We start from the raw sequence: 25,367 nt of genomic DNA, 5'->3' as shown, positions 1-25,367 counted from the left end.
AAAGATATACATTTATAATATGCGTAATATTCGCTTGTACATACCCACTTCCCACTTAAACAAATACGTTTTTGTTTTTTGAGAGCACATCCCGCTCAAATGTAGGCGCGGCTTGTCTTTACAGCTTCTTCAAATAGGCAGCACACTTCACCGCACTGCTGACCTGACCGGTATTGAGTAGATTCAACTTCTTATGCTTTGCACGGAATTTCCTCACATAGGCGTCAATTAGATTCTTGATCTTATGAGGATTAATTTCGCCCGAACGACTGTGACAAATCTGCGCATGCGTAGAATTTTATGATTATGAAAATTGCTAAAAGTTTATATTTTCATGATTTTTAACAAACCTTTGGCACAGCACGCCGCATAATCTCCTTGTAGTCATCTTTTGTGATCTGTTTCTTGTTGAAACGTGGCTTCAATACCAATTTAACTTCTTCAACGACACGCTCCTGTCGATTCAACTTACGCAAAAACTATTGTTTAAAGTAAAAGATGAATAAATAAGGAGGTAAATATTTGCTTAACTTATACGTAAGACTGTTAAGGATACTATGCAATACTACAATAAATATAATTAGGAATGCAGTTATCTACATTTTGTCCCTGTCTTTCGATAGTCATATATTTTTTTAATATATTATTTATTATTATTTACATATTCATATTTAAGTTAACTTTAAAGACTATAAGAAGTCGATAGCTGAAGCTTTAACCCATATGTATATTTCGCCTACCATGCACTTGAATTTAAAAATCACAATAATAGTCTTGAATTGACATATGCTCAAGATATGGATATGTATGCGGTGTCGGTTTTTTTTAATTGAAAATGGCAGTTACACTATGGCAAATTTTTAAAATAAGTCCACAATATTGGTTCGTCATTTTTAACTTAAAAAAAATAATGTCAAATTCATATTCATCGACCCTGAGAACCCCGGAATAACGAATTTTAAGCGATTCTGATGAATTTTACAAAATAGCGTCCGCCATATTGGTTCCGCCATTTTGAATTTTGAAAAACCAACACCGAATTCGTTATCAGCGACCCCGAAAACTCCACGAATAACGAATTTCAAGCGAATCAGATAAAGTTTTAAAAACGGTTATGTCAAAACCTTGATCTGATGGGGTTAAATGGACCTAGGATTCGGATTCAGCGACCCCAGAAACACAAGGCACATATAGTACGACCACTAACTAGGTAATGACATAAATTTTGCTTGTGTGGTTGTATTTGGTATTTAAGAGTTGATTGGCCATAAGGATGATTGACCTTCGATCGTTGGTCGACCAATGGGGAACCAACAACAAAGTTGAGTAACCACCCAATTTATCGACATCCTTTGTTGTGCTAACAAGTGACTCTTATGCGCAGGCGCAATGAAGGAATAAAATTTTTAAATAAAATATTCAACACTACCATTTGGTAATATTAACGGTATACTCTCCGCTCTCCGGTGTAGTATAAATACTCTATACTTTTTATTTAAGTAAAGATGCATTCATTGTTTCCGTAGAAGAAAAATGAAAATAACCGACTTCCGTACACCGTAAAGATCTTGCCCATTTGGTATTAAAATTGTCATGTTTTATAAAATCTGGCGAGGTTACTGTTCATAAAATCAATTTTGGTTGAGCTCGTTATTGTCTTCCGGCGCAAGTGTAACCGTTGGAAACTGACAACATATTAATCACAAGCGAGTTGTTTTTTAAGTCTGTCAATACAATTGGTAATTGTTTTGAACATTTTTGGAGACTAAAGGAAAAAAAAAGTATGGAAATATTATCGCAGCGGCAAAGAGTGTTCAACAGAACAAAGATTAGCTTGAGGGCAACAATTTAGTATTACAATCTTTAGAATAGCAGTAATCTTGGAGACAATAATGCTATCACCTTTTAAATCCCACTTGAGTTATTATCTATAAATATATTTCAAGTTCTTACCTTATCTTTGACTTGTAATTCAACGGCTGAGTTTGGTACATCGTCATAGACCTTAACGTGATCGTCCGTTTTAGTGACTGCAAAGAGTTTACATAAAATAATAAATATAAAAACAGTTTTGCAATAATTTTCTTTTTCGGAGATATTTTTGGCAATGCAATTTTTCAAAATATGGCAACACTTTACTTCAAATTCATATATGATGAATGTGCAATAGCAATTCGTTGGATTCGTGTATTCTTTAGGTGATTTCAATATTTATAATTTCAATTTTTTCAATCTTTTGTTGTTCAAATGAACTCAATTTAAACACTTAATTAATACTATATATGATATGTAATTATTATAGCAAAGATCATTATCTATTATAGCAGTAAGATTGTCTAACCATCGACTGTCAACTCGACAAAAACTATAAATTAAAGCATAGAGAATGTTTTATCTTTAAAACAACAACAAGATTTCAAAAAGTTGAAAACTTCCAAGCAGCCAATTTAAATATTGATCAAGATCAATTTAAGGTAATGTTTTCGACGTGTAACCTTCGTCAGCTTTCTAAAACTTTAAATACTGATTGAAACAGTAATTGGATGGACTCACTCAGAGACTCATAAACTGTTGAATGACTTTCATTTATTAAAAATCAAAAAAAAAAAATCCATATTATGGGATTAGTTAATTCACACTGGATCCAACTAAGATCCTTTCTTGCAGAAAATAAATTTATGTTATGTCGTTTTTACCCACTCAATATATGGGCCAATATAAGTGAGAGATATCAAAGTCGATAAGAATCCAAAAAATTCGGACTTGTAAGGTTCGTCGTATTGGATTTAAAAGCGGTTTTCCACATATTACATTCTTCAACAAAAACAAAAATTATATTAAAATGCGTAAATATTGTCAATATTTGACCAGTATAATGGTATTATAATCTCTGTTACGCATATAAACTGTAAACTTGATAGATGTCGGACTTCTATAAATAGTCTGCTACACATGGACAATAAGATCATTTCCAAAGTAGGAATATACGGTCGTCCTCAATAACAGACACGGAAACAAAATAAATGTCGCATTAGAAAGATTTGAAGCCTACTTGTTGTTTGTCAGATTAAAATAATTAGTAGAACGATATTAGATATGGACTTCGACAAGAACTTTTACATTAAAAAAAATTAAGTAGAACTTCATTTGCAATTTGAAACAGTACAGTTGATCTCCTTTTTACACGGTTTTTTTTTTTACACGGTTTTACTTTTTTTCACGGAATTTTTATTTTAATTGTATACTTTTTTGCAATAAAATCAAAATTCCATACTCAAAATCAAAATTCAATACGTAACAAATCCATTGCTGTTAATAGAATTTAATAAATTCTAAATTTGGTTTAAATTAAAAAATACAAATTTTAGATTCGAAAGCCAGTGAAAAAAAGTGAAATTTCAATACGTAAACAAATAAATGAAGCTGTATGAAGAAGTAAGAAAAAAGAAGACACAGCGATTAATGACGGAACTTTGAAATGTATTATTTTCTTACCATTCCCAGAATAGTTGTTGTTTGTTCCTTCTAACAGTAATATGTACATACATATAATACCAGAAAAGTCTATAACAATAACAACAGTGTAAATTCTCACTGTACGAATAGATAGATTTTCATGTAAAATTAGATCTTTTTTACACGTTTTCTATTTTTTGCACGATTTTTTTCTTAAATTGGTCCCAATAGTGAGTTTTATATAAAAATTTGATCTTTTTGCACGGTTTTTTTTTACACGAGTAATTTACTGTCCCAGTTAACCGTGCAAAAAGGAGATCAACTGTATTAATACGTATTCGTGGATCTGTGCAGCCGAAAGGAGCACATCGAGGATCCGAATGGAAATAGTTGGTCTTTAATAAAACTGAAACTAAGACGAATGGGGGTGAAAAGAAGTATCTTCTAATCGAATTAATCACTTTTAAGCGGTTAACTAAACTCTGCAAAGATCATACGAGGGCTGCTATATATATTTCTGGCTTAGGCAACACTAATTGTTGCCAGGTGCAATCTGACATTTCCATTGGAAAGTTTGCCATTTTTTAGTATAACATCACTCAGAACGTTTTGTCATTTAATCGTGAATTGTTTTATTTACAGGGAATTAAAAAATGTATCTCGGCCAAAAAATGGAATTAACTCGTGAACATTTTCGTGCGATCATTTTACACAACTTTCGACGTGGATTATCGCGATAAGAGATCATCGATGAACTAAAATCTTTGTATGGCTATGAAGCACCATGCTATAGCACTGTGAAAAACTGGTACAACGAATTCAATCGTGGCCGACGTTCGCTCAAATACTAATTCCGTGAAGGTCGTCCAAACAGCCGTTGTGAACTGATAATACAAGACCGTCAGATAGAGGCATGCCTATGCATTTCTCCCACCGGCATACATTCGATATTGCATGAACACCTGGCAGTAAAAAAGGTTTGTTCTCGTTGGATCCCGCACAATTTGACAATCGCTCAAAAAAAGTGCTTCGAAAATTGGTTTGAGCGCATGCAAAAGTGTATAAATCTGGATGGAGAATATTTTGAAAAACAATAAAACCATTTTCGTTGATAAATATTCCTATTTTCATTATTAGGCCAGAAATATATACAGTTGATCTCCTTTTTACACGGTTTATTTTTGCACGGTTTTTTTTACACGGTGTTTTTGAACACTTCCCAGTTACCATTTTTACACGGTTTTACTTTTTTTACACGGATTTTTTATTTTAATTGTATACTTTTTTGCAATAAAATCAAAATTCCTTACGTCAATACGTCACAAATCTATTGCTGTAATAGAATTTAATAAATTCTAAACTAGGTTTAAACTAAAAAATACAAATCTTAGATTCGAAAGCCAGTGAAAATGTTGCAACAATTTCAATACGTAAACAAAAAAATTAAGCTGTATGAAGAAGTAAGAAAAAAGAAGACACAGCGATTAATGACGAAACTTTGAAATGTATTATTTTTTTACCATTCCCAGAATAGTTGTTGTTTGTTCCTTCTAACAGTAATATGTACATACATACAATACCAGAAAAGTCTATAACAACAACAACAGTGAAAATTCTCTGTACGAATAGATAGATTTTCATGTAAAATTAGATATTTTTTACACGTTTTCTATTTTTTGCACGATTTTTTTCTTAATTTGGTCCCAATAGTGAGTTTTATATAAAAATTTGATTTTTTTTGCACGGTTTTTTTTACACGAGTAATTTACTGTCCCAGTTAACCGTGCAAAAAGGAGATCAACTGTATAGCAGCCCTCGTATGACCCCCAAAGACGATTGAGGTATTTGCCTATTAGGGCTGTTAAGGACAATAAAATTTAGTTGAACCATACTGATAGCTGATACTTTTAAAGCAGTAGCCAGCGGAGAACGTGAATTTGCGCAATTAGTTTGGGCAACCTCCAAATATTGTACCAAAGTGAAACGCGACATGATGAAATGGCTAACATTACTGAACAAGTTTGGGCTCAGCAGAGCATAATATACTATTGCAAATTATTAGATCGAAACCGTGTGAATTGCAATGTGAAATTATAACAATGCATACAAAAATGGCATTTGGTTGAGTGACTGAAAATCTGTAGTTTGCTGAATTAGAATTGATCTGATAATTAAGGACACACAGTATTTTGTTTAATTCTTAGCCTTTGAAACTGAAATCTTCCAATAAGCTATGTAAATCGTTACTCTATTCCCTAACTCTTCTAATTAAAATGACAAAACTTTAAAATGCGGAAAATTATTATTTACGAGTACATTAAGGAAAAAAATCGTTTCGAGCTATAGCTTTCATGATCAAATCAATGATTGGTTCATTAAGATAGTACAGAAAGTGCTGTCAATAAAATAAGAAAGGCATTGCCGAGAAAAACTGCTTTGGAAGACGATTGTATAATTTGCAGAATTAGCAATGCGAATCCATATTTAACTTCCTTTAACGAAGTATGAACACAAACCTTCAGACGTCTTCTTCTCAAAAATAATCAACGAGGATGCATAGAAGGATAAAAAAGGGGCACGTGTAAAAACGTAAATTTTCAAAGGAGCATATGGAAAATCCTTCATATTTTGGACACAACTACCGCGGAGCGATGAGTCCCCTAACCTAACCCTATAACTTGTTTGGATCAGATAAAAAAAAAAAGACGCGAAAATAAACAAAAATGCTGACTAATTATTCCAGAAAGTCAAGGAAATATGGCAGAACGCATTAACTGAGTGATTTCAGCGTTTGGTCGTTTGTTTGCCCAAAAGCTGCAAAGCTGCGCTCCTCTAATCAATAGATTATCCGACTAAATACTACCTTAAAATAATAGTTTACGATAAATCTTTAATGTTGCAGTATTAATTTTTAAAATATAAACCAAAAACTTGAGGTGTCCTTAATTAGTTGACTAAGTCAAAATAATCATGCTTTCAAGATTCAATTTATGCCGTACGATGCTATTAAAATTTGTTTTTTCATTAACTTTCAAATAAATTTGTAACATATATGTGTATACTTATATTATAACATAATTTAACATACGTTAAAAAATAATATTTGGTCTACAATTTTGCTTCCGCCGATTTTTTGTAAATTTAAGTTTTTTTTTGTATAAAAACGGTTACAAATGGCGATGAGCCTCAGACGCACTTTTCTTGGAATTAAAAAAGAAAAGCAAAATTTCCCACAAATGTCGAGATGGGGCCTTAAAAACCTATGGTCCGATTTCGGCGATGTTTAGAATGGGGCTGCCACACTATAAACATAGTATTTGTGCAAAGTTCTGCAGCGATATCTTTACTAGTACTTACTTTATATATTGTAAAGTAAACGATTCAGATCGTCTTCAAAGTTCTGGTATATAGGAAGTAGGCGTTTGGTATATAGGAATCTGAGTGCAGCCTCCATCTGCCATTTCTTATTTGAAATTTAGTTTTTCTGACGTTTTTCGTTAGTGAGTTAACCCACTTTTAGTAATTTTCAACCTAACCTTTGTATGGGAGGTGGGCGTGGTTATTATCCGATTTCTTTCATTTTTGGACTGTATTAAGAAGTGGCTAAAAAAACGACTGCAGAAAGTTTGGTTTATATAGCTCTATTAGTTTACGAGATATTTACGAAAAACCTATTTGGGGGCGGGGCCACGCCCACTTCCCCAAAAGAATTACATCCAAATATGCCCCTTCATAGTGCGATCCTTCATACCAAATTTTATTTCCATAGCTTTATTTATGGCTTAGTTATGGCACTTTATGTGTTTTCGGTTTTCGCCATTTTGTGGGCGTGGCAGTGGTCCGATTTTGCTCATTTTCGAAAGCAACCTTCCTATGGTGCCAAGAAATAAGTGTGCCAAGATATCTTAATTTTTACTCAAGTTACAGCTTGCACAGACGGACGGACGGACCGACGGACAGACAGACATTCGGATTTGAACTCCACTCTTCACCCTGATCACTTTGGTATATATAACCCTATATCTAACTCGTTTAGTTTTGGGTGTTACAAACAACCGTTATGTGAACAAAACTTTGTTGCGAGAGTAAAAAAAAAATCGATTTAATCGACCAGTGCTTGACCCTACAGACATCTATTGGAAAACGGCGGAAGCAAAGTTGTGTATTACTTATAGCACCTTATATTTCTCGAATTATGCCAATTGGTTGGGGGGGATAACCGTTCGATTCAAGAGTATCTTGATTTTCTTGAAATACTTGCACAACTACAACCGTTAAAACGAGGAGGAATAATAATACACGATCTCGTATAGACAAGTAGACAAGACAGTGGCTCATACTACGCATGCAATATTGGATATCTGGAATTTTTACTCGCTCCTGATAACCAATGCAACATTGACCACTTCACAGCAGCCTTTGAAGGTGTTTAAACGCAAGCCGTAGGAGTTCCTTCGTGGGGTTTACTGTCTGGCAACTAACCGTCCACTGGTACACACCAGAGACAAAGGGACATCAAACAGTGGACTACTCATGGAGAAAATTCGTTCCGAATATTACACACAAGTGTTAAGTAAACAAAATTATTAAACAGGTTGAGTGTATAAAATTGTTCTGATGGGGTAAACGCACAAAAACGTAATTATAACAAAATCGTTGGGCTTTTGAACATATTAGTTCTTCCATATTTAGGCAGTCTTCTCAACAGGGTCAGTAAAAGAGAACGAGATTTCGTTCGGTAGGTTTTTGTGCAAGACAAAAACTATTTAACGTGCATGTGTGTTCTTGTGTCATGGTCACTGCGGAATAGATTATGCTGATATTTTAAGAGATATTGAAACAATTCAACAATATATTTGTCATTAATATTTTGGTGTTTTACCGGAAGTCGTCATGTGACAATATGTGGCAGGAAAAATTAAGCGACGTAGTAGTAGTAAGCACGCTTTAGCCGCTTGTTGCGCATTATGGCAAAAGTATTGTCAAATATTTATGCCGAAAATAGTATAGAAATAGAATCGTGAAATAATAATGTTTTTTGTCGTATAGATATTGCTAAGATCGTAAAGTTACACTTCAGTAAAAGTCCACATATTTTGTTTAGGTGATCTAAGCTAGAGGTGTGTTAAAAATTAACGGCAATTTTCGATTATTTTACAATAGTTTTTCATTTGTCTACATTAATGTATTTGAAATGTACTTAGGCCAGCGCTTCATTCAATTGTCGAAACACTGCTTAAACTCGGGTTTTTAGATAGCCTTTGGCGACGGCCTTTTAATGCTATCTTTATTTTTGGAAACAGGAAAAAGTCACACCGACTTCGTTACATCTGATAAACATTTAGTATCGGGTGATCCAAGTAGAGATACAATAGCCCATTTTTTTGAGCTTTTGAGCAGAGAGTCGTGTCAAGTTATGCTGTTATTCTTGGTCAGTATTGGTTGGCATTTCATCATGGAAAGACTCATGCCTGAATAGCATTTACAAATTGTTAGTATTTATTAAGAAAATTCACGGTGTTTCGCGCGCTTCTCTCAAATTATGGTCAACCTAATCGGCCTACTGAGCGTAGTATTCTCACCCATATTGAGACCAAGCATTCATTATTGGATAATGTTCGATCGAATAGACCACGTTTAGTTATAAGTTAAGAAAGCCTTAGCTGAGAGTGTACACAAAGACCGCGAAGTGTCGAGTCGAGATTTTAAATTGAAAGCGTACAAAATTAAACTTGTGCAATAACTGAAGCAAGAACTCGACCTTCCTAAGCGACATCGCTTAGCTTTATGCGCTCTTGAAAAGTTCCGTATTTGAGACGAAGAGCAACCTTAAGAGATTCAAGAGCTATCATTTCATTCAAAAAACAACTGTTTGGTGGAATTATCGGTCCATATTTCTTCTAAAATGATGCCGATGGTGAGAACGTAACCGTCCATTATAACCGACTATTTGTTGCCTGAAATTGAAGCTCGTGATCTCGTCGACATTTGGTTTCAACAAGACGGCAAAACTTCTCACACATCGCATCAATCAGTGGATTTATTGAGAGAACACTTCTGTGAGCACATAATTTCACTTTTTGGGCCGGTCGATTGCTCACCAAGATCGTGTGATGCCACATCGTTAGACTTTATCCTGTGAGGATATGTAAATTCTAAAGTCTATGCGGACAATCCCGCTTCCATTCAGGCCTTGGAGCAAAAAACCAATCGGGTCGTTCGTCAGTTACCAGTTGAAATGCTCGAACGAGTCATTGGACTCCCCGGATGCATCATCTGAGGCATAGACGCCGCCAATTGGAAAGATATCTTTCATCTTTAAATATTTAAAAATTAAATGCCAAAGAATGTTCTTTAGAATGAGAATAAACATTCCCCATTAAATTTGAATTTTCTGTAGTAAAAGTAGGAAACCTCGAAATGGATCACCCTATACAAAAGGGACATATATATCAACATTATAAAAAAAGTGAGAATTGCTCTCTTCAAGCACGTGAAATTTTACAATTCCCGTTATTTTTTGAACACACTCGTATACTATGTATGTATATCTAAAACATACCTTAAATAGACAATAGAATAATAAATCAAAATATTTTGTAATTACAATACATATATAAATTCGGGGAATTTAATAAACAAATAACTTGATATTTAAGAAACTGTTATAAATTGTTTAGACTTTTAATCATTGCAAATCAATTTAACTGGACATCGTAATATATATTTTTTAGTGTAATTTCGATTTTTTCGCATCAATGTAAATGTTTAATAATTTATCATTTTTTTAACTTTATCATTTTTATCACTGCTTTAACTTTTTGGCGGTCGCCAAATGAATCATTCAATTACAACAACACGACTCTACTGTATTAATAAAATGTAGTCCTTCACTTACCAAACAAATGATGAAGCTTTTACTTTGCTTTGCTGACACTAAGAAATTTTTAGAAATATACGTTTATGTATGTGTTCATATGTATGTATGTATATTCATAAGGAATCACAAAAGAATACACTTCCCAAGAACTGTTTCACGTCTCCGTTTGCATACGTATGCAAACAAGAACTAACTGTTAAGGAAAACTAAAAGAAACCCGGATTGATGTTCATATCCACCGAAACGCAAACATTCACACGCTGCGATTGTGTAGTGTTTTGCGCACGGGATGATATATAGTATGTACTAGGTATTATTGGGAACCCACCTTTAATTTTAGCTTTCTTCGTGCTACTAGTGACAATTGCTTTGAATTTCTTCGGCACACGTGCATGCCCCACGGGTGAGGTGCTGCCAAATAAATTATCAAAAACGTCTACTTTTCCCATGGCATTCGCATTATTCGCACCACGCTTAGAGCGACGTGGTACAGCGCCCGAACTGTCTGGTGGCGGTTCGAAGAGATCCTCATAGTCGGCGGAACCGGGCGAATAGGGACTTTCCATTTCAGTAAGATTTACCGGCTCATCCAAGCCGCCATTCCGTGCATTCGAATTCGACGATGTCATGCCAGCGCCGCTGCTACTACCCACACTGCTGCCCACTTTGGGTAGTGGTAATTTTGATATTTGATTACTCTTGATCATTGGAGTGGGACTTGAAATTACTGGTATGTGTTGTGAGCCGCCTTGTGCACTGCCGTTTGACAACAGCACATTTGATATCACAGTAAGGCCCATCGCCTCATCGATCTTGTCATCGTGCGGATTGCCCATGCCAGTGCCGTGCATGTGTGTCGCAGTGTTGTATTGTGAGTCATTCGACTTGTTCAGGTCCTGTGAGCTATTCTGTTTTGTATTCATTAGCTTCATTACTAGTTCAACGGGATTAAGTGTGGAACCTTGGGCAGTCATCCCACCGCTGGCGCCAGAAATTTGAGAAGCCGTACGCTCGTTTGTTAGCCGTTCGTCGGCAAGGTGCTTTTGCGAGGATACCACTTCAACGCTGCTATCCATGCCAATTGAAGCTTGCGAGCTGTTCAAAGGTGCGGGAGATGGCGAGCGTGGTGACATAGATGGCGATTTCGTAGGATCGAAGGGATCGTAAGCATCTGGTGAGCAAGGACCAGACTCAGGTGGTGTATTCGGACCTATTTTTTGACTACTTTGTACATGCATTTGTTCCAGCTCCGAACGATGAGTGTCCGGTTCACGTACTTCAGCCATTTCCGATTCCGAATTTAGTTCCGCTTCATCATGTAGAGGATTATTACGTACTTTAGTTTGCTTTTTAGAGGCTATGTTGAATTTAACAGTTGGAGGTTCAGGTGGTGTCTTTGGTCCTGTCTGTGGCAAATCGTAGGATTCCTCCAATATGGTATCAAGCCGTTCTCGTTCCAATGGCGGAGTTTTGTCCAACTGCGATGACGTGCGTATGCCGTTACTCATTTGTGAGCGATGATGTTCCATATCTTCGGCAATTGATTGGCTACGGCGGCGCTCGCGATGATTTTCGCGTCGCCGATCGTGTTCATGTTCGTGCCCATGCTCGTGCTCACTATCACGTCCGCCGACACCCTCCTCGCTGTCGGTAAGCACAATAACATCAGCCGGTTCCTGATGCACTTGGAACGGTGACCGCTCCAGATCGATAATAGCGACAGGCTTTGCATCGAGCTTCTTACGCTTCTTCTTCTTTTTACTAGCAGCATTCGAGTTCGTCAGGCAATCAATAGAATTTCGTCGAATGGTGTGTAAATCTTCTCGCGTCGCCGGCAATGTAACAACTGTAGTCTGCGATGGCGGCTGATTTCCAACTCCATCTTTATTAAAACTTACGCTTACGAGAATATTGTTGCCAGAGGCAAAAACCTCCTTCGATGGTACTGGTTCTGGTGTTTGGGTTCGTCGTGTGCGTCGCTTATCTTTGCGCACTTCACGCCGTTTCTCACCCTTCTTCTTCTTTTTAATACGTTTTGTTCGCTTGTCACGTTTACTGGATCGAGAATTGCTGCGATGTTCTTCTGGCTCATAGATGCCATGCATTTCGTGAACAAGACGTGGCGAAACCAATGGCGGCGTCCATGATACATTGTTGTCGCGTTCGTAGTCGAGTAACGGCGCCGGACTGGGTGAAGGCGACCACGTGGGTTCATCCAATGATGACTTTTGCTTTGGTGAATGATGACGTTTTTTCTTTGGCGGCCGATCAACTTCGAATGCATCACGTTGACGTGAAATACGTAAGTTGGTCTCGGGACTAATGCTTGGCAGACGCTTCTTTTTCTTCTTCTTACCCTTGTCTTTAATCTTCTTCTTTTTACCCTTAATTGCGCGTAAACTCGGTGTTTTTGAGTGGCTTCTATGCAACCGTGGTGTATATCTGGGTGATGCAGATAGTGAATGTAATGGAGATGGTGAACGGGAGATGGCTGATTGAGCCAGTGGTGAACCATCACGTACTCGCCTTATAACCTTTCTACCGCCCATGCGTTGCGGCGTAAGCGATCGTGAACGCATGCGCAGTGGACTTCGTGAATGTGCACGCATTGGAGTAATTCTGCGTGGTGAGAAAGAGTTTCGACGGGGTGAACGGTAACGTTGTCTGGGAGAGGTCGACTGGCGACGCATCATTTGTTGTGGGCTTGGTGATATGCTAAAACTACCACGTCGATTTCGGCGTGGTGAAACTGATCGTCCACGTGAGCGTGATCTAGAGATTGACCTACCACTTAATCTACGAGTTCGCGGACTCGGTGATCTGCTAACATTACGCAATTGACGACTCGTATCGCGTCCGTAACGATCTCTGACCTCTCTACCTTCTCTAAAGGTACGTTGAATACCCACAACGTTACGTACATTATAACGGGGAATTTCTCTACGTTTCGGACGATATTGATTCTGTTGTTTATTTCGATCTTGAAATTTATTTTGGCTATTATTATAACGACTACCTTGGCGCCAATTGTTCTCCTTGTTATTGGATCGGCTGCGTGAACGTAATGAACGGGAGCGTGAACGCCTACGCCCACGACCTCGTGGTGACCGTGAACGCGATCTACCTGAGTGGGGTGAACGCGATCGACTTACGGCAGTACGTGGGGATCGTGAATGACTACGTATGCGGCTGCGACTCCGCGTACGAGAGCGACTTCTTGAGATAGATCGAGTACGAGAACGTGATCTTGACGAGTGATGTCGATCTTTATATTTACCTACTTGTTGCTTATCGGTGCGGTAATTGCGTACCTTTTGTTTATTGCTCACTTTCTTGAATGTCTCAACTTTTTTGTCACGTTTATCGCGCTTCTTGCTATTTCTTCGCTTTTTCGAGCCGCGTGCATTGTCCTCGTCGTCAGAGATTAGTTCGGTTTCAATATTGGCAGTTGCACTAGCAACTACCTCGGGCGTTTTACCGCCTTCTGCGGTCTGCGCATTAGAATCCTTGGAGTTATTTAGCGATTTTGTGCCCACCTCATCTATTTGTCCATTTTCTTGACTTTCTTCTGGATCATTATTCTCATCCAGACATGGTGTGTAAGAACGATCAAGGTCGCCTTCGTTTTTATCATCTATTTCTTTACCCTTACTCTTATTCCTTTTACTGCGTTCTTTAACTTTATCTTCTTCGCCTTCATACGGACCATCTTCTATGTCTGATTTATCTGACACTTTTGCTGCTTTCTCATACTCCTTTGGTTTATCAATATCTAGTTCTTCCCAATCACTGTCATCGTATAATTCTAATACGCCTTTCTTATTCGCAATACCCACATCACTTTCGGGTAATTTCGTCTCGGAAGGTGTTGGGCTAGGCGTACGTGAGTGAGAGCATTGCCTTTCACCAGCTTTCTGCTCCATATCAATTGGCTCATTATTACTTTTACTACAATCAACCGAATTTTCCTTTTTATTATCCACCGCCATATTAGAACCCTCGTTGGATATAATTTCATGTTCTGGATCATATTGTGAGTCGCCATGATCTGTGCTATCAGGCTGACTAGGGCGTGGAGAAGCAATTTCTTCCACATTCTGGTCGTGCCTATCTGCCTTTTCAATTCCATCATTTTCATTGATTTCACTGTTTTCTGTGTTTTTAAGCTCTTCGTTGGTACCATCATCGTCATTGTCATCATCCTCATTTTCTTCTGTAGGATTTTCTGGCTCATACAAGTCAGAATCTTTCACGGTAGTTGATTCATTTGGATTAGTTTCTGGTGGCATTGGTATTTCATCATCATCATCTAATTGTACTAAATCTTCATTTTCATCGTCTTCCTGAGAATCGATATTTTATGAAATAGGAGAAAGAAAAGTGATATATCATGGTTAGTATACCATTTTGTGGTTGTCTACATGTATGAGATCACCTAAACATATCTGAATGCTCCTAACTAAGAACAATTTAATTGTAAACTAAGTATTATCAAAGTTTAAAACTTAGTTCCACACGATATTCTTTAATATTCTTTTCTGGGGAAATTTTAACATTTGTAGATAACAGTATAACATGCAGCGATGTGCTTCCCTTTGTAAGATACCACTGACTTGACAAAATAAAGAAAAGGACATGTACAGCCAGTCATACATTACTATACTAGTAAGACTTTCGAACTTTCAGCAAACAGTTTAGAATAAAAAATCACTCAATTAATTTTCTTGTTTTTACCCTTGGGATTGAATTCTTTAAAAATTCTTAAAAAATCTAGACTGTAAAAAACTAAACTTATATCTTATTGATCGTTATCATATAAATGTAACCAAAAAGTACAGTTTGAACGTCAGTCGGTTCAACAAAACCGAAACAGACCCGGATATATATCTGACGCATTTTTTTTTGAATTTTCGACTCGGGCTTTTTACCTAATTTATAGCAAATGATAAGAACGTTGGAGACTATATACGTTCGGAACATAACCTAAAATGTATTTTATTAAAGCTTCGATTAAAAGAAAAAACTTTTAAATAGAACTGAACCCTTCCGATGACACCGCTTCGATGCTATTGAAAATACAGTTGAACTTCCCTAACTCGAATCACCATAATCCACAAAAAAACTTCGAGTTAGAGAGACTTCCGACTTACGGAAGGTAATTTGTATGAAATTTTACTGCTATTGCCAATTCAAGAGTTCGAATTATGGAGAACTTCGAGTAATGGAAGTTCAACTCTATATGAGTTCTTGGAGAATCATTTACAATTAATTGAGAATCGTAAAATTTTAAGATCACTATATGTAAATATATAAACTAATTACAGGATATTTACGATGAGCGCTGCAGTTAGGTTATATTGCTTACAATGGATATAAAACTGGAGATCTTCAAGTGAAGCTACTGTAAGATATTTACAAAAATCGGAAGTAATGCAATAGTCTGTTATATAAGGATTAAAGGGTAAGGATATTTAGGTATTTTAGTGTAAACGTTTTTAAATTTTCTTGTGTATTGCAACGTCAGAATTATTAAGTTTATTATCCATAACAGTTTTCAACACACTGTAAAAATTGGGTTGTTATTCATATATTCCCGCCAAGGCCTTTTTAACCGTTTTTAATGAGATTTTCGTTCCACACTTAAGATGTGGTTAGACGGAGGCTCACCTAATTTGTATACTATGGGGACTTTGTTGGGCTTAATCTTAATTGGTAAAAACTATTAGGTGCTTTTAATACTATTCTATCTTTCAAAATACCCTTTATTAGTTCAGAATCAACGACTTTTTAAATGCCTCATTTTTTTTTAATAAAATCATATTGAAATTATCTAATTAATTATTTTTAATAGGATATAAAATGCTGATTTTCTGAATAGTAAAATCAATTAAGTTGCTATAGAGTAATAGTAGTTTAGTACCTGAAACCAACTAACTTAAATAGTTCGTGTCTATATCACAGTTTTCAAAACAATAACAGTTTCAGTACATACAAAATATCTTATTTGAACCAGCTGTAAAGAAGCCACTAAGTGTTTTCGAAATTTGTTTGCCATATTCGAAAAATTGCATTGCTTTTACAAGTAAATATATTTTTATTGTTTTATTTTTGTTTTTAAATTCATACCTTAGCTGCTTCGTTGTCCTGCTGTGTTTGTGAATGCATTTCTGTTGATTTGGCAACTTCTTGGGATTCGGCTGAGTATACGGAACAGTTCGGACAATTGGAGTCATCGTCGTCATTTCCATAATCATTATTTAGTTGTTGGAATAGTGGTGTGCCCCAAGGCATAGGTACACCTGGTGGCGGCGCAGGCGGTGGTGGCACTGACATCAACGGTCGCATGGTTTGCAGTGGCGAATGCATTGCTAGTGGAGGCGGCGGACCACTCATAGAAATTGCTTGTGGTGGCGGACCTGTCATTGATAACGGTCCCATAATGGGAGGGGGACCAGCCATTGACGGTAGTCCAGACACAGGTGGTGGGCCGGACATGCCCAACGGACCGGCGGACATTAGTGGTGCGGGGCCAACAACAGGTGGTGGCGCGCCTCTCACCGGTGGCGGTAGATCACCAAAAAGCGGATTTTCATTTGATATATTCTGCTGTTGCGATGGTGGGAGTCTATTTCTAAAGGGATTATTACCTTCATTGGGTGTGTTTTGTAATTGGTTTTGTTGTTGCTGTCGATCGTCGTCATTTCGATGCATAAATGGCAAAGAGTTGCGTTGATTATTGTTGCGCTGATTATTTCGTTGATTGAATCGCATCGAGAATGGTGAGAAATTTTGGTTCTGATTCGAGTTGTTGCTATTGCTCAAATTTTGATTGTTAAAATTGAAATTTCCACGACCGCCATCGTTGCCGTCGCCTCCACCACTACCACCCATTGAGTGTCTATATTGGCCGCCTCCACCACTACCGCGATAATTGTTCTGATTGTTACTGTATCGATTATTGTAGTTACCACCACCACCACCGCCGAAGTTTTGATTTCCGCCACCACGTGGATACATCGGCGCTTGTGTGACCCCCTCAAGTGGGTTAATAGGTGAATGCGACTGTTGCTCATTGGCACTTACTGGATTACGCGACGTTTGTCCCGGATTTGAATCACCATTGGCACTGGAACTGTTGCTTTCGATAGCGTTACTATTGCTAATACCACCACTTGGCAGTTGCAAAGTACCATCAGCACTAATGTGCACATTTTCCATGTGTCTTGCCGCATTATGCCAACGATCTTGCATATCCATAATGCTCGATAATAGATCGCCACTTGTAGGCGCTGCAGTTTGTGGTGGCAAATCTGGCAGCACACTACTCCTGTTATTGCCTTGCAGGCGGCCCAAGAGAATGCCTTTACGTGCTCGTTGCGACCCAAAGTTTGATATGCGAATAGAAGTTTGCAATGCGGTGCCATGTCCCGTCTCTACTTGAATCTCATGCTCAATGCCCCCATTATCGCTATCCGAAAAGTACTCCAAATCATTGGCACCTCCAAACAACGATAGTCCCGCTGATGTGCCAGACAGGTGGGAAGTATATGTGGGGTCTTTCTTAACGCCCATCTGCTCTGCCAAGCGTTTGCTGGCGGTCATGCGTTCTCCTGTATTGGTGCGTCCTGAATTGCGCGCTGATGCTCTGCGCTTGCGGCGACGTCTTCTAATAATTTTCTTTGTGGTTTTAATAGCAAATTTCTCATCAAAATTATTTAAATCATATTCAACAACATATGTACGCTTGCGCGTGCGGCGACGACGACGCCTGCTAGGCTTACGACGTATTGTCGATGGTCTTGTGGTGCGAGTGGTTGTGGTCGTAGTGGTGGTGGTCGTGCTGTTTCGGGGCCTTCCACGACCGCGACCAGTTCCGGCGCTTGTTGTTGTCGTTGTGGTCGTTTCGATGCGTGCGCGACTGCGTGTTGTGCGTAGAACTGCCGCTCGTATACGTTCATTTTGACGCGTCCGCAAAATGCGTGGCTGCTGCAATTCAGTTACGCGTAGTGCCGCTTGCGGTATGCCCATGTCGCGTATATCTTCGTAAAGCATATTTAAATCCTCTGACACGTTGTCACTATCCGTCATGGGATCAAAACAGTTGTCGCAATACCATGAACCTTCCGGAATTTGCGTTAGGCGTGGTGTGAGACAATCCATATGATAACCTTGATTGCACTCATCGCACAACAGCATTACATCTTCTCGTTCTGGACTATTGCAGACCTCACAATAAGTCACATCTTCATCGTCGCCATCCGCCTCATCATCCAACACCAGTTCTTTACTAATCTTATTGGGATCTACGTTAATCTCGCGCACGATTCTACGATTTTCAAAATTATCCCGCACGATAATACGATCGAATTCGATACGATCGATTGGACAAGTTTGCACATTCTTCGACCAAGCCTCAATACAGCTGGCGCAAAAATTGTGTGCACATGTTACCGGCGAACCGATTTCTTGTTGTCGAAAAGTTAAGAGACAAATTGGACATTTCTCTAGCAATTCATTGCTGCTACTGTCCGAATTGAAACCAGCCTCGGTGGCTACCTCGGTTTGTTTTTTGCTGTCTTTATCCACTTCATTCGACGAATGCATTTGTTCATCTTCGGAGATGATAATTTTTTTCGACGATTTCGTTACACGTGTTTTTACCGAACGGTTTATCTGTGAAGTAGAAGAATAACATACCATTAGGTTCACCTTCGACAATTCACCTTTATTTAGAACTATGCAGATATTTAAATATGAATATATACTAACACTCTTGTATTAAACGCTTTGTCATTTCTAGTACGTTGTATATACATAGTTCAAATATTTAATATAATACAATTTTATATACTCAAACATACTATATTAATTATATTGGTATTTTCACAGCGAGAACTTAGCAAATATGTAATTTCGAGACTATGCGCATTTTTATTCTGAAAAATACAGATTCAAATTTTATTCCAGAACATAATGTTCTGTCAATGTATTTCATGCCCACTAACTAAATGGGCTTAACCCTCTTATGCCCGAATTAAAATGGGCGGAGCTAACATTTTTTTAGGACAGATATATATTAATCTTAACTCAAATATGAAGTGATAGAAATTTCAATGTCCTATGTATCCTGGTTCATTAGTTACAGGATGTTGCTTGTAGGCACAAATTAAATTATTATAAATAAACTAAACACTTTTCTCATGGATTTTTTTTAAATAACTCTCTTATCTTTACTTATTTGTATAGTTCACCCTGTTTTAAAATAAAACAATTATTTTTATGTGTTTGAATACTTTTTATATAACCACTTCAGTATATATTTTTTTCGAGAAACCTATTTTGACAATTTCACTCAGCGGAGAACGACTACTGAATGAATATGTGCACAGCCTACAGGCAACATTGGGCATGAAAGGATTAATTGATTAATGGACTTTTCACTTCTTACTGATGCTTAAGAGGAAAAAGTGGAATATTCCACTCGATTATGATTTACATGTGACTGTGGTAGATATACTGCTCAAATATTCGTCCTCAATCCCATAAAAATTTGTATCCGAAAATATATTGAAAAATACAAAATTTCGAAATTACGAAGCAGATATAATGCATGAAATATTTGTCGTAAATTGATGTTATATGCTATATATTAATGGTGGTCATACATTATTTTTTAAATCATATCAAATTTTAACAACAAATATCGTACTTGTAATATGATAAGAAAAAAATAAGCTTATTTGCCGTTTATGGATTTATTTTACTAGGAAACTTTTTTAAAGATTCGGCTTTGGCAATATAATCTTATTTCTTTTCTCTTCTAAGATATCTGTTACACATTTCGAATACATTTTTTGTCATATAATTTTTGTTTTTATACCAATTACTATTCCTATAAAAAAATAATATATCTAATGTACTCTGTGATAAAACTGCAAGTGAAAAGGTAAAGTGGATGACAGAGGCCCATTGTGAAAAAAACTTCAAATAACACATGTAAATAATTTTATTATTTTTTTTTAATAAAGTTTTTAAAATGCTAAATACAGAGTTAGTCAAAATTATTTACACATCGAACGTTTTTTTTTTTACAAATTTCACACAAAAAGCTTTTGTTTGTTGTTGTTGTTGTCGCAGGGTAACAAAATGATATGTTGTTGTAAACCTTGAGATATTCCTGAGCGAATGAAGTTAGTTTGGGTAGAATACCTAGAAATATGTCGAAGAAATACTCAAATGAACTGGAGACCTGCAGTAGTCAAAAGTATTTACACACGACTTGTTCTTAATGAATTAATTTTAATGTTCTGTCAAAGTTACTATTCTAAGGTGATAAATTCATAATTGGTTATATCGCTTTTGGCCTCAAAAATACCCTGCTATTTGGTTCGAATTGATTCAACACAATTGTGCGATAAGTTAACTGTTAATTTAGGTCAAATGTCGGTAATTTCGGTTATTATATCAATTGTCCACTGATATTTAACGAAAGCCCTAATTTTTTCAATAAAGTTTAGGTCTGTTTTCTGCGCAGGTCAACTTGATTTGCTTCATTTAAAAGTTTTGTAGGTAACTATCCTTCATGATATGGAGCACTGTCAATAGCTGCAAAAGGCCGATTGACCTGTAAAACGTCATGTGAATTATTGCATATCCGGATTGATTTAGTACCCAGAAATTAGTACCAAATCTCCAAATCTGAAGTAAGGAAAACTTCACCAAAAATTATCCTGCCACCTCCGACTAGCGGTGTTTAGCGCCTGAACTGCATACTTATTATTCTCACGTCGAAAATGCACAAAGGTTTTACTAAACAAGTCTGGAACAAAAATTCAGCATAATCTGACCACGCCAGGCTTTAGTAAGCTAATTTAGGCAAATGAGAGACAAATCGCTTTTTATAGTCTCGGAAATATTGACCACTTTATGCACAACGCAGATATTCATGTTCATGAGCAGTGTAGCATCATCAACTGTTCATGCAATATGCTAATTCGATGGTGCTGCAATATTAAGAGGATTAATTGTGGGATTTTGTATGACAGTTCCTCCTAATCTTCTACATTATCTTGGAGATATCACAGGTTTCTGCCCAGTTCTCTTTAAAGAATCCTTGAAATTATTCGTCTCCTTCTTTTTAATAACATTATAAACAGTATTCCTTTAAATTCTATAAAGTTTTACTAACTCCGAAGCCAAAACACAAATCTTAAACTTAGTAACAGTCTCCGATCTAGTTATAATCGTTAATTTCTTTGGTTTCTCATTTTATTTACCAAGTTTTATATTTTAAGGCTTAGTTAGGTAAGAATGCAATAGAAGCCAATCACTAATCTTGCTTAAACCAAATCCAAGAATAAAGGCTTAATCGCGGTGTGTAAATACTTTTGACTACTGTGAGTCTTCAGTTCATTTGCTTATTTCTCCGCATTTTTCTAGCTATTCTAGTCAAACTAGCTTCTTTCGCTCAGGAATAGATCAAGATTTACAACAACATAGCATTTTGTTATCCTGCGACAACAAGCAAAAACTTTTTGTGTGAAATTTGTAAAAAAAAACGCTCGATGTGTAAATAATTTTGACTACCTCTGTATTTTGGAAAAGTGCTCTTCCACTTCGTTCCGATATTATCCCAAATCACAGGTTGGGAAAATAAAAAAACTGGAGAACAATATATTTGGGCTTTTGATAAAAATTCTTCCTAAAATATAATAAAGTTAAATTTACGTTATTATTATAATTTTGTTTCAGAATTTATGTCACTTATTTCGACATGTATTACATGCATAACATTTAGTTTCAAACTCTCGTAAATTTTATAACATAAATTGCTTAAATAATGTGATTATAAATAGTACGTATAAAGCTTTGCTCCCTACATTTTATTATGTACTCTCGCGAATTCTAGATAACTTAAGATTAAAATATACTTATAGGAATATTGCACGAAAGAGTCCTTCTAAAACTTCATTATATCCCGCTATTATTTTTATATTTTTTAGAGACGAACCAATATAGAAATTAGCTGCATGAAGGAGAAAAACTACAGGTTCAATATGTTGGAGCTTTTATATATATTCAATTACAAAATCTTGAAATATGAATATCTGCAAATTTATTAAATATGCAAAAGGTTGAAAAACCAATTAGTATGTTGAAAAATTATTGATTTAGTTTAGTTAAAGCTCGAAGCATTGAAAAATCTCATAAGAAAAAGTACTCAATAGTTACATAGTTTATAAAATAAAGAAATTATTCTAAAAATATGTACCAGACGATCTTTTTTCCAATAAACTGTGCGATTAATGGAATTTTACTGGTAGAGCCTCATTGGAGATTAGAGTGTATTATGGAACAAAAAGGTGGTGTGACAAATTTTCCCATTATTTATTACACCTGATTAGCACACATTCCGTACTTTATCGGGAGCACTAGTACGCAGATAGTAAAAAATATATGAAACTGCTTTATAATTGAAACATAAAACTTAGCAAATTTGCATCGACTCTGAACAGTTTATAAAACTTTTATAATTTAATTTAATTACACTTTACAACTTTCGGACTAAATTTGTTTTCGAAGCTCTAAATTAATCTTAATGAAAATCTTATTATTAATTATAGGATCTAAATAACAAAAAATCAAAAATAATAATAATATTTCACCTTATCCTCTTATTTAAATGGTGTATATAATTTTATAGGACAGATTTTACAAAAGTCAAAGAATGAAGCATCTATATTTCCAAAAATCCCGACGCAATTTATGTAAAATTTATACGATTGTGAAAGAGATTGTTCGACTTTTCTCATACCATTATTTATATAATGTCTGTATTAGAGCTCTTGGTATTCGACTAAACGAATTAACCGAATAGAGCATTTTTCGAATAATAATATGAGGTTTGCAGTATCCGGATAGTCGTAAGTCGTCGACTATTCGATTCACCGCTCATTTCCGACTATCCGGTTAACCTTTCATTGTCAACTATTCGAATTGTACAAGTTTATTCATTTACTTAGAGAGCAGGGGAGCAGCTATTCGAATAGTATTAATCGTTTAATATTCATACGAACGGTTACAAACCAGATATTCGAATAATCGGTTTTCAGGTTATTTAAATAATTTCAAGAGCCCTAGTCTGTATAAATCTTTCAGGAAAGTATTTTTTGAGATATAAAATTTTTATCTTTTTATAAGATCTAAAAGCGAACATGGAAAACAAAATAGGTACTCTCCAAACTATATAATTAATTTTATAACTTGGATAAAATGTTTACGTTTAATCTTGATTTCTTGAATCATTTAATAAATATATGACTTGTGAAAAAATAAAAATAAAGTTAAAGGTCTGTTCATTGAAATAACAGGTTTACAAATACGAGCTATGTACTCAATTTAGGCAATAGTTTAACGGTGTATACTCAAAACAAATCGGTTACGCGGATCAAAGAATGTTTTAAAACTCTCTTCTCAATCATTGGTAAGTTCTGGAATTATTGTTATTCTTATTTTCAAACTTTATTTATGTTTTTCTCATCCGAGGGTCTGTTTGGTTTGCGGTTATAACCGCCTAAACTGTTTCAACGCCAATCACATATGTTTAATAAACAAAAAATACAATATCGTAATATTAAAATTGATTTGTATATCTAAAAGTATAGATTATTTATAAATTTTATTATACACTTAAATAGTTCTCTTATTCAAAATATATATTATTGATTGTATTTGTTTTGAAACTGTAAATTAAATGAATGTTTGATCTTCATATCTAATTTTAATAGTTTTATTAGCACCTAATAAATATGTATACCAAAATTTTGTTTTTGACCTAGGTGCAGTATATATATACAGATATATTTGAAAATTTTTAAATATTTAGGTTAGACAATAGCAAAATATGAACTTTTACTTAGATCGTAAATGTATGATAATGCAAAAGAACACATATATATTTTGTTTATTTTCTAAAAAATAAAAATTATCCATTACCTCACTACCACTTGAAGACCCATCCGAATCGCTACCATCCAAAATTATATTTGTACGCCTGTTACGAAGACGCTGCGAATTATTTCTATGAATATCTTCCGAATCATCGGACTCTTTATTTTTAGTAGGTATTTTTACTCCAATTGCTCTACTATTTTGACGAGTTCTTCGCGGTATAGCTTTATTGTTACCGCTTACTGCTTGTCCATCTTCGCCCGACACTTCTGAAGCCGAAGAACTATCTTCGCCACTGTCATCAAATTCGATGCGCATGACGATGCGACGTTTTTTTCCCTTCCTACTTTCAGTACAATTACCACCACCATGGTTGGTATTTCCTCGAGTACTACGTCGATTTTGGCTACACGAAGGACGTGGGTCAATATCACTATCACCAGAATCGTCGGTCATTCTAAATTATTGTAATATACAATACAATTGGTATGTACATAGATATTAAATAGCAAACTACATAGGTATGCCCTTTGTCTTTCGGTTTATTTAGTTTTTTTATTCTTGTGTATACGTTACACGAATGGGGCTTTATAAAATGAGTCCCTTTCTGCTCTGATAGTTTTTCACAAATTTAATTTTTCATTACAAAACTTAATTACAGTTTTGATAATGTGTTCAAATTATATTTTTATTAATAAATTAAATCTCTATTGAGTAATACTTTTTTCACTGACAGTTGATGGCTATGGCCTCTGTATACGTAAATTCTATCTTTGCAATTTAATCTTGTTCTAAGCGAGAAAAATATGCACTTTTTCAAACTATTTTTTCTATGGTGATATATTCAAATTTCAACACTTTTTGACTTCACAATGTGCATTCGGACTTGTAAAACAATTTTTTTAATAGTTTAATATTTTTGCACAAGTTTTTCCCAAAATATTTATGGAAATTTTTCTAATGCGTTAAAGTTTTTTCACACAAACTCAGCCATTTTCATTTTTCTGCAGCAAATTGTAAGCGTGTGCATTTATTGTTGTAGTATTGGTTAGTTTTACGTATACGTATAGGAAAATATGCC

At 35.7% G+C, this 25,367-nt stretch overlaps 1 protein-coding gene across 1 annotated transcript; it reads right to left on the bottom strand.

Moving 5' to 3' along the window:
- Positions 1-117: 117 nt before the first annotated feature.
- Positions 118-25,323, bottom strand: LOC105214110 (protein split ends). The gene is made up of 6 exons (XM_011187334.3): positions 24,332-25,323; positions 16,463-19,009; positions 10,665-14,679; positions 1,954-2,030; positions 351-479; positions 118-280 (listed from the first exon to the last, which is right to left on the bottom strand). Exons 1-6 carry the CDS (start codon positions 24,740-24,742, stop codon positions 119-121), a joined length of 7,341 nt encoding a protein of 2,446 aa, XP_011185636.1. The 5' UTR covers positions 24,743-25,323; the 3' UTR covers position 118.
- Between the last annotated feature and the right edge of the window lie 44 nt (positions 25,324-25,367).

This window comes from Zeugodacus cucurbitae, chromosome 2, assembly GCF_028554725.1.
Source record: "Zeugodacus cucurbitae isolate PBARC_wt_2022May chromosome 2, idZeuCucr1.2, whole genome shotgun sequence".
Lineage (NCBI taxonomy): Eukaryota > Metazoa > Arthropoda > Insecta > Diptera > Tephritidae > Zeugodacus > Zeugodacus cucurbitae.
The sequence above is the reverse complement of the archived record's forward strand: the minus strand, read 5'-3'. Positions and strand labels throughout refer to the sequence as shown.